Source organism: Triticum dicoccoides, chromosome 3A (genome assembly GCF_002162155.2).
Source record: "Triticum dicoccoides isolate Atlit2015 ecotype Zavitan chromosome 3A, WEW_v2.0, whole genome shotgun sequence".
In the NCBI taxonomy this organism is placed as follows: Eukaryota; Viridiplantae; Streptophyta; class Magnoliopsida; order Poales; family Poaceae; genus Triticum; species Triticum dicoccoides.
Window position 1 is genome coordinate 671,116,682 of NC_041384.1, and position 10,660 is coordinate 671,127,341.

Sequence of the window (10,660 nt, forward strand, 5' to 3'; positions counted from 1 at the left end):
GGGAGATGCAGGGGAGATGGAGATGGAGGGGAGATGGAGATGGGGATGGAGGGGAGATGGAGATGGAGGGGAGATGGGGATGCAGGGGAGATGCACGGGAGATGGAGGGGAGATGGAGATGCAGGGGAGATGCACGGGAGATGGAGGAGATGCAGATGCACGGCGTGCGGCGCCGTGGAGGAGATGCAGGGGAGATGCAGGGGAGATGGAGGAGATGCAGGGGAGATGCATAGCCATTTGGAAGGAGAAGAAAATAATTTTTGCTTGTCAATTTGATGCCAGATTGTGGTCTAAAATAGCTGTGCATTGGTTGCTTGCAGATGGATACTGACCAAAGCTTCTTGGACACCCTTGGTTTTGGTTACACGCAAACACAACTAGAAAGTCCAATTGGAGAGCAGGCAACTCCATCAACTCAGCATCGTTCTGCAATAACAGAGAAAGGAAAATCCAACAAAGGCAAAAATTGGTCTAGTGATGAGGACAAGGTTCTCATAGCAGCATGGGCAAATACAAGTTTGGATATTGTTGGGACAGATCAAAACCGGGATGCTTATTGGGATAGAATTTCAGAGTACTACAACACACACAAGGAATCATCATGGCCGGAGCGTAATGCTAATGCAATCAATTGCCGTTACACAACGATTAATAGAGAGACCTCTAAATTTTGTGGTTGCCTTCAGCAGATTTTAAATAGGGAAGAAAGTGGAAGGACTATACAAGAAAAGGTATGCACCTTTCTTGTAATTCTATATGTGATGTGCAATATTCTATATGTGTTGTGCTTATTTTAACAACATATTTATATGTGCAGACAAACGATGCACACATTTTGTTCAAGGAAATGGATCTTAAAAAAAAGAAGCCTTTCACACTGATGCATTGCTATGTAGAGTTTTCGAAGTATCCAAAGTGGCAGACAAGAGAAGTTGAAACTTCTCTTAAGAAACAAAAGAAGACCATTGATGCAAGTCCAGGCACAGCCACCAATGATCCGGCTGATGCATCCTCGGTACGTACTGATGCTACCTCGATACACATTGATGCTCTTGAACATGAGAAAAGACCTGATGGTGTGAAGAGGGACAAGAGAGGTAAAGCTGATGACAGTGCTTGCAAGCTGTCATTAGAAATTGTGTGGGCAGCAAAGCTAGAGAAGGATGAGATCAAAGAGGCGGCAAGAAATGCTCGCTACGCACAGCAATTGGAATTGCGAAAAGAGGAGATTGCACTCAAAAAGAATGAGGATGCACGAAACGAGAGGGAGGATGCATGGAGACAGTTTGAATTAGATGAGAGGGTCATGCTCATCGACACAAGTGGTATGACTGATGTTCAAAAGCAGTTCTACCAAGCTAAGCAGAAGGAGATCCTTGCTCGCGGCCTAGGGTAATGTGAGCTATATGTTGTAGTTGTAAGAACTATTTATTGCTTTCTGCTAGTTGAGGACATGGATTACATCACTCATTGCATAAATATTTTTATTGATAGCTGCATTACAAAGACATGGATTACATCACTCGTTTCCAAACTTTTGCCAGACATGGTCAATTAGATCAAGTTTAAGCTGATCATGTTCATCGAAATTTCTAATCCGATTAGTCATCTGAATAAAAGAGCTCAGTTCTTCCGCATGAGTACGAGAGACTGTGACTCTTTCTCCCATTGCCTCAAAAGTGCAGCTTTGCCGACCAGTTTGCCGCTCCTCTTCAACTATCATATTGTGCATTATGACACAAGCTTTCATGACATCAGTGATTTCTTTACGTTTCCATCCTTTAGCCGGTCCACGAACAATGGCAAAACGGGATTGCAGAACTCCAAAGGCTCGTTCCACATCTTTCCTAGCCCCCTCTTGCTTCTTGGAAAAAGTTTTATGCTTTCTGCTAGTTGGAGCTGGTATGCTCTTCACAAATGTTTCCCACCGTGGATAGATACCATCTGCAAGGTAATACCCCATTGTGTACTGATGGCCATTGATGCTATAATTCACTGGAGGAGTTTGGCCTTCGGCTAGCTTTGTAAAAACAGGAGAACGTTGAAGAACATTTATATCATTCAGAGACCCTGGTAAACCAAAATAAGCATGCCAAATCCAAAGATCTTGTGAAGCAACTGCTTCCAAGATCATAGTGGGCCCGCTCACATGGCCTTTAAACATGCCATGCCATTTTTTGGGGCAATTTTTCCACCCCCAGTGCATGCAATCTATGCTCCCTAACATACCGGGAAATCCTCTTTCCTCCCCTATTGCAAGTAACCTAGCAATGTCTTCTTCATTTGGAGATCTCAGGTACTTTTCCCCAAAAACTTCATAAATTTTGATCACAAATTTCTTGCAAGACTCTAAATTAGTAGACTCAGCGGACCGGATGTACTCATCAACATAATCGGCTGCTATTCCATATGTTAGTATCCGCATCGCCGCGGTCATCTTTTGCAAAGGATGTAACCCAAGAGCTCCAGAAGCACTTCTTTTTTGCGTAAAATAATCATCATAGTCATGCTCAAGTATACCATCAGCTATGCGGTTGAACAAAGTACGCGACATCCTAAATCTGTGCATAAAAATTAAATGAGACAGGGAAATGAAAAAAGGACCAAAGCAGAGAAGTGTACTAATTACGAACCTTCGTCGAAACAAATGTTCGGGAAAGCGAGGAACTTCTTTGAAGTAGTCGTCCCACAGAAGAAGAAATCCGGCATCTCTTCCTCGATCGATTGACTGACGTCCATGCTTGGAACCGCCATGGCGTCGACCGTTCTTCCTCTCTTCCTCCTCCCGCTCGGTGAATGCTGCAAGTATGAGTTCATCGTCGCCAGATGAAGATGACGAAGAACTCATGTCCCAAGTGGATGTGTTCATTGTGTTACGTGACAAACGATAGAGAAATCTAGGTGAGAAGAGAAGTCACAGGTAGAAGTGTGCTGAAAGAGAGGTGGTAGGGGTGGTTTATATAGATCGGAAATATGGCCGTTGGAAATATAGCCGTTGGAAATATAGCCGTTTGAAAATATAGCCGTTGGAATATACACGTCCTAATTTACACGTTCCACTGAAAAACTGGGAGATGTATAATTTAGCAAGGTGTATATGGACGTGTATATGGAGATATACACGTCCAAATTTACACGTTCCACTAGAGATGCTCTTACTCTTGTTTCCTCAAAACAAATTTTTTTTGTCAAAGTCTCGCCCCTGTCGCCGTACCCGTACGCCCTGCCTCCCTACTACTCATAGGAGAGAGAAAGATAGGCAAGACGCATAAATAATCCAACCCAATCGCCCTACGGATTTCCTCAACCTCGCCTTCTCTCCAATCGCCTAACCGCTCCTCTCCCAGCTCCACTTCCCAAACATTTCCGATCTCCCGTCACAGGAGTGAGCACGCCACGTTGGCACACGGAAGGCGGTGTTTAAGAACTCGAATGACAAAAATTCCACGGCGGAATTTCATCACAAATAAACAACGTCGTGTCGTGTCACTTGTCAGTCCTGTCGCGTCACCTATGCGCTCAGAAAGTAGGCATGCCAACTCGTGAGCACAGACGTTTTTCCTTTCTTTCTTTTACCACCCGGGGTCCATCTCAATCAAAAATAAATGAAAATCTTGGCCCGCACGATTTTTTCTACCATCTCTCTCTCTCGGCAGCAGAAAAGTCTCTGATTTTCTCCCGAGCCAAGTACGTACAGTATTAACTGCGAGCGATCGTCCGGTACCGGCACGCCGCTTCATCAGCCAGCCTCCCCCCTCCCCCGTCTCGCGCCGTCCCCATCCCGAGACGCAAGCATGGCTGCCGCTGCCGCTGCCGCTCCGATGCCGCCGCACTATTTCCAGTAAACAACAATACCCGACCACTCCCCACCCCCTCCCCACAGTCCCAACCCGTGCACGTACCATTCGCCCCTCCACCCAAGAACTCGTGCTCCCTCCCTCCCCAATCCCCATCCTCCCTCCACTCGCCGCGCACACGGGGGTGGTCTATTGTCCGTCGAGCCTCCGCCGTCCTCGCCGTGGGTTCCAACTTCCAAGAAGTGTGCGCGGGGGAGGCGCCGGGGATGGGCTCGTGCGCCTCGGTCCACAAGGACGACGTCGGGCTGCCCAAGAAGCAGCAGCTGCTCGCGTCCTCCTCGCCGCCGGCCAGGGACGACACCAAGGCCGTCGCCGGCGCGCCCGTCGGCGACGTGCTCGTCGACCTCAGGCGCAAGATCGAGGGGTTCGGCCCCAGCAGGACCCCTGACTCCGGTACGATGCTTCATCTTTCTCTGCCACGGCGTCCGTTCCGATTCTTGCTTGCCTCGTCAGTTATCAGTCGCGGGTTGGATTAATCTTTGTCTTCCACGGCGGAAGGAGCAGATTGGTGGTCGGTTCTTTATTATCTTTATATATGTGGAAAGCGGGCTTTTTGGCAAGTACGTTTTCTTCATTAATTAATTTATTGTCCGTGTCTGCTCCGCATTCATGGCCAAGGATATCGGCGTTGCGGTTCTGGTAATCCCTTCTGTAAACAATCCGGTTGATTGTTTCAGAATTTCAGTAGGTAGTGATGATCTATTCATCTCAACAGAAGCAGATTTTTATCAGCGCAGACTGGTTCTGAATTCAACTGCACACGCACAAAAAACAGAGACCTGTTCAGGATTCAGCGGCTACCGAAATCTTCCTGTAGAAATTCTTGTCATAACTTATTTATCAAGTTCTTGAAAAATTCAGGCACTTGCCCAAATCAGGATGCTGTACCGCTGCAACCATGGAAAGACTATCTGGTTGCTTTGTTTTTGTAGCCAGGGGACACAGTTTCGTCCTTAGTTGCAGCAGCTTAGAATTGCCAATTTGAAGTTTCAGTCTTGTGTGTCTCTCCCTGTTGCCCCGAATCAGGAACTTGCTTCCTAGTTACTGGGTTTTGGCTCTAATATCGCTTCATCTGAAATCAACTGCCAGCCTTGACTTCTGAATTATCATCTAATAAGTGTGCAAGCCAGTGGTTTTGCGACGAGGTTTCTATCTAATTTTAATGCGGTCCAATCATACTTCTGCCTAACCGAATCCGATAATTCTTTTAAGAAGAGCAGAGCTAACCGAACCCAGTTTGCAGGTAGCAAGGATGAGATGTTCTTTGAGTCTCAACCGTGGTTGGATTCCGACTGCGAGGATGACTTCTACAGTATAAATGGAGGTAATCACAGAAATAATCACAGAACTAGACACATTTATCTACCGTATAAGAGGATTCCATTCTAGTGCTAGAGATATATACCCATTCTTGTGTGCAATTATGCTGCCTCTCCATACCGATGTTTCTCTTGTGCCAGTGGTTTGGTTCATGCTGTTCCTTTTTGAGGCTGCTCTGTCATCAATAGTATATCTGTAGCATACTAGCATGTGGCTTGTTTCCTCCGTCTGTTTGTTTAGGCCAAGTTGCATGTTCTCTGATTGATATGATGATGAACTGCTGATGTAGCTTTCGTTTGTCGCGCTAGAATCCGAGGGGCTTATTTTAGGCACCGATTGCTTCTTGAGACAAAAAGGTTGAGGGCCTTTGATTTTGGTCTAGTCTTTTGGCACCATCATGCTTGTTGGCATCTAAACAGTTATGAGCTGCAGTTAGCTAACCCATCCCATGTGGCTCCTTCATTTTATATGGCTAATGCCAAATCTTGAGAATATAAGACAATCATGCCTGCCTGCCTTTTGTGACACCCTCAGGAGTTTAATAGTGGATAACTGATCTTCAACTACCAGATCATGTGATACCTTCAGGTCTTCAGCTCCTGCAACACGCTTAACCATAAGATATGATCTTCATGCTGTGCAGATTTCACTCCGTCGCGCGGCAGCACTCCAGTCCATCAACCCAGGGCGCAGACCGTGATGAGCAACGTGTTTCTTCCTGATAACGCCGCGCGGAGCCCCAACTCATCGGAGGCTTCTCCGACCGGACGGAGAAAATTGGCCGACCTCCTGCAAGAGGCGACGCGGAACGACACCGGAGAGACCGCTGCTGCCGCTGCCGGAGAGGCAGACGGTAGCAAGAGCGGACAGCAGGCCGTCGCCCCAGCTGCTGGGAAGACGGTGTCGGAGCCCAGCTCCGGCTGCAGCACGGAGCCGACGCCTGTGAGGGAAGCCCGGACCCGGAAAGAGAGGGCCTGGTACTCCGGCCGCTGCTGCCTGCCGACCTTCGTCCACAGCCTGGCCCTAGACGACGAGGGGCGGCAGAAGACCGGCCCCGGCCCGTGCGCCGTCTGAGATAGGGTCGACAGCGCGGCGTCTCCGAGCTGTATCTACTACGATATACCACTACTACTACTACCTAAACCTGATCCAGCCCCTGAATCGAGCTACTGTAAAGATGGCGAGAGCGCTGAGAGTGCTATACATATAAATATGCTTGTAATAATCAAGCGAATAGTCCACTCCGGGGACTTCATGTGCTGCGTCTGGAACCCTACCTAGCTCGAGAAATGCTTGGGCCTGTGCATATCATGTTGCCTGCCTCTGATCTCCGCGGATATGTTTTTCAGTTGCCAGCAGTTGGCCAGAAAGAAAATGGCATGATTGATGCCTGTGTGTGTGTATCTAGTTCTAGTACCTACCATGCCATGTTCTCCAGGGGTTCACTGTGTGTGGTGTGTGTGATTGGCGGGGTCTGTGGCAACTTGATGATGGGTGCTGGGCAAGTGGATTTCGCCTCTGTCCAGGGTGCCAATTGTCCGGTGGCCTTTTGCCTTTTCTTCCATTGGCGATTCGGCGTGGATCACGGCGGAATCCGTGGTTTGCAGCGGTGCCACGGATGGAGCCGGATTCGTGCTGCTTTTTGGTCGAACTTTGTGACAAGGACGCGCTAACTGCCCATGATATGTGGGTCATCACACACCACTGCCTTTTGATGTGCATGGAATGGTACGTTGGTCTTGTATGCAAACCTCTGACCAGCGAGCGAGAGAGAGAGCAACACAAACCTTAATTAAGGGCGAACCAGCACAGCAAACAAATATCCAACACAGACCCGTCGAAAAGAAAAACAAATATCCAACACAAAGTTAAAATCAGCGGCCAAAAAATATCTTCGTTTGCTCCTTACCGACTGTGATCCGGGTAAGCTTATCGTCGGCAAATAAGATCGAATTTTGGCAGCACACACATGTAACAATCAATGAATCAGCGCACGGAAAATACCAGTATCAGACAACATTATAAGGCCTTCACAACACAATGACAAATAGAGGTGTCTGTTCTTGCTGGGACCCGGTGTGGATCACCCAATCAGGTTTGACATGAGACACACGGAAAATATCTTCTTTCGCCCCTATTGTGAAATCTTTCGGAGGTTCGAAAGGACCGGACAAGCTCATATTCGGCAAACAAAATCAATTTTGGCAGCACACACATGTAACAATCAATAATGCAGCACACAGAAAATACTAGTATCAGATAAGGCCTTCACAACACAATGACAAAAGTGGCGTCTGTTCTTGTTGGTCCCTCATGAGGATCACTCAATCAGGTTTGACATGAGATACGCGAGTACTACCAGACGCATTGATTCTGAGTTCTCTAATTAAGATTACCAAGTGGCATCGAAGAGACCGCGCACTGTAGCGCTACAAATACAGTGTGGTGATGGTGCAGTCAGAGAACAGGGCCAACCACATGCCTGACCAGGAAACACATCCACAGCACCAGATCCGTTTTATGTCGATATTTGCTGCTTCTCTGAAGTGTCACGCGTTCAAGATCGATGCTTCAAGCTTCCTACACGTGCCTTCCGATCGGCGTGATTCATGGGCTACCAAAGCGAGGAAGACATGAGAAAGGATCGGATGCGCTGCAGCAGCTCTGCCTTCACCGCATCGGGCACCGAGGCTGTTTCAGAAGCAGGAGAAAATGATAATCGTGCAACAAGAACCAACACAAATGAAAGAAACATTTGCTTAGGGCTTAGCATCATTGTTATTGACAAAAAATGCACAAATCTATGGCAAACATAGGAGGCGAGAAGCAGGTGCAAAAAAAGAACGTTCTCCAAAATTTTGTCCCAGATCCTGTTACAGTAAGGAAGCAATTGACTTGGGAGTTTAGGCACTACTTTTTCCCTTGCTTGACACTTACGCAAAGATGGACATATGCAAGCCATGGTTATATTATTTTATAACAATTCTTCCAACTCGTATCTAATGTGCGCTGGAACTAAGTAACATACCTCTTGCAACCAGAAATAAATTAACTGGACAAATGAAAATCACTGACCTCTTCCTTTTGGAGTAATAACATGAATAAGATCATCTAATGTTACATTATTTCTTCCCTTTTTCCTTGCATAAGCCCTAGAGAGAAAAATAAGATTAGTCAACAATGACGACGGGGAATGATAGCTTTTAGATTCTCAAGGGAAAACCATGGCATCTTGAGTCCAAACAAATGGAGTGTGCAATACAACACAAATTTCAGAATGCTCAAATATGACAGCTTGAGGCAGCAGACAGGTTAGTGATAAACTGGAAGTTGGTTGCCAAGGCTCAAGAGATTTCAGTGATATAGAATTAGTCTGGAGATGATTTGAATAAAGGTAGAACCGGACTGTAAGAACTGCATAGCCATGTATTCTGCAGAAACATAACAGTTGAAGTGGTCCTGTGCAACGGAGTTAAGAAACTCTTCATAATACTTGATGAATGTGCAGAAAGTATGTCTTAAAGCGCACATGCTGCTTATGTTACTTGTAGCTCTGGAATTTTTGTACTAAAACAAAACATTTAACTCATTGCAAGTATTATAGAGACTGGTATTGGTTTAAACTGTAGTAAACACCTACTAAAGCCATGCATTTGCTCATCGATCAGAAAGTGGTATGCCTGCAGTTAAGTTTGCTTTACGAGAAATCAAGAGAAATATATGCTATTTTTCTTTGGTCATAACTATCCTAGTAAACATGATAAAAACTCTGCATTGTTGTGAGTTTAAAGAATATACTTCAAAGATAAAAACATCATTATTTTCGAAGGGGAGCAAGTTTTTTATTCGAATGAAATCCTACAGCAATGTTAACTGATTGCTATGCAACCCGATAACAATAGGGAACATCTGGTCTTGTTTGGTTTTTCTTTCAAGGATTTTTTTCTTTCTTGCAATTCTGCGAACTTTGAATGCATCATTTCCTCCATTTATTGGACGGGAAACGACAGATATAATTCATTCTTCAGAGTTGTTAGCCATTGTAAAAAACATGCCAGACATTATACCGGACTTTGACGGATGAGGAGCCAAACCTGCAGAGAGCCTTCATGTCATCCCTCCAGCCGCACTCTACGAGCCGCTCCCGGAGAAGCTCCATCAGCCGCTCCTTCTCGCCGCTCTCCACCAACTTCAGAAACCAAAAACCCAGCTCACTGTTACCACACCCCGATGAAAGTAGAAGCAAAAAACACAACCCTAAGACCATCCACTGTCCCTTCTTGAAAAACCTTATCCCCTCTCCCTATCAAACCCTAACCAAATCGAATCGAAATTTTCAGCCACCCGTATGGCACCGGCAGCTGCCGGCAAACCCAACACACGCCCATAGCACGCCAGTAACCCTAATCCCAAGAGAGATTAAAAAAAAGGAAGGACAGCCGGCCCGCGACCGCAGATTTGCTGCGCCGCGGGGGCAGGGGCGGTGGGGGCAAGCGAGCAGGCGGTACCTTGAGGTTGATGATGTCTCCGAGAGAAGCCTCCTTCCCTACCTCCTCCTCCTCCTCCTCGTCATCGTTCGGCGTCGGCGGCCGGTTAATCGACGACCTCCTGCCAACAAGAACAAAAAGAACGCAAATTCTTGAGAAATAGAAACACCGGCGGACTGGATGGCACATGGGTAAGACAGCGTGAGGGTTAATCGCAGGATGCGCGGAAGAACGGAAGAGGATCGATTAGCTCGCTTACATGCTTGGATTGGAGAGCGCCTCTGGCTTCCTGCTTCGTCTCGCGGGTTCCTCAATCCTGTCTCCTCCTCTGCTTCGGACGTCGTCTGACCGGCTTTGCTATGTTTTTTTCTTTGCCCTGTTCCTATCGGAGCCGACTGCCGGGTCCAGTTGCTGGGCCGTTTCTTGCGATACAGAGTGTTAGCCCGAGCTCCTTTTTTTTTTTTTGAGAAAAGTGTTGGCCCGAGTGGCAAACGCTATTGGACACGGTCTGGGCTTTTCTCTGGGAGAAAACAAGGGGGGGAATCCGATTTCTTTTCTTTGGAATTGGTAGCATATTCGGCCAAATAACCTTTTTTTTTTGAGAAAAACTTCCAATCTACTAGTATTCATCAAACATCAAGGTTAGGATCCCTAAAAAAACATCAAGGTTAGAAATTACATCCATGTACAAGTATGGGTCCTTTATTGTGATGTACTATTAAACCAAAATTGTGTCTGGAGACTAATACCACTTGTGATCTCTTTCCTTTTCTATTGGTTAAGGAATGCTAATAATGAAATAACTGATATAGAGCTGCTAATAGATTTCATGTCCCTCTTGATCTCCATTCTCATTGGCTGTTTTGACTTAGTAGCCATGTTTTTTTCACTTTGATCCATGTACTTTGTTTCTTCTTTCACTACTTTCTTCCGTCTCTATTCTTCGGGGCAACGAGGACTATAAGTATTGGAACCGAAGGCGCGCCATCGTCATCG

The 10,660-nt window shown here is 46.4% G+C and overlaps 3 protein-coding genes across 3 annotated transcripts; 2 read left to right on the forward strand and 1 right to left on the reverse strand.

Annotated features, from left to right (window-relative positions):
* Positions 1-56: 56 nt before the first annotated feature.
* On the forward strand, positions 57-1,396 carry LOC119272830 (glutathione S-transferase T3-like). Its single transcript, XM_037554206.1, has 3 exons — positions 57-227; positions 321-731; positions 818-1,396. Exons 1-3 carry the CDS (start codon positions 57-59, stop codon positions 1,394-1,396), a joined length of 1,161 nt encoding a protein of 386 aa, XP_037410103.1.
* A 2,336-nt stretch (positions 1,397-3,732) lies between these two features.
* Positions 3,733-6,584, forward strand: LOC119270099. The gene is made up of 3 exons (XM_037552071.1): positions 3,733-4,250; positions 5,101-5,181; positions 5,821-6,584. The coding sequence occupies exons 1-3, from the start codon at positions 4,064-4,066 to the stop codon at positions 6,249-6,251; spliced, it is 699 nt and encodes a 232-aa protein (XP_037407968.1). The 5' UTR covers positions 3,733-4,063; the 3' UTR covers positions 6,252-6,584.
* Positions 6,585-7,395: 811 nt separating this feature from the next.
* On the reverse strand, positions 7,396-10,067 carry LOC119270100 (transcription and mRNA export factor ENY2-like). Its single transcript, XM_037552072.1, has 5 exons — positions 9,924-10,067; positions 9,686-9,785; positions 9,272-9,366; positions 8,253-8,329; positions 7,396-7,868 (listed from the first exon to the last, which is right to left on the reverse strand). Coding segments are annotated over exons 1-5 (351 nt in total). The 5' UTR covers positions 9,926-10,067; the 3' UTR covers positions 7,396-7,791.
* Between the last annotated feature and the right edge of the window lie 593 nt (positions 10,068-10,660).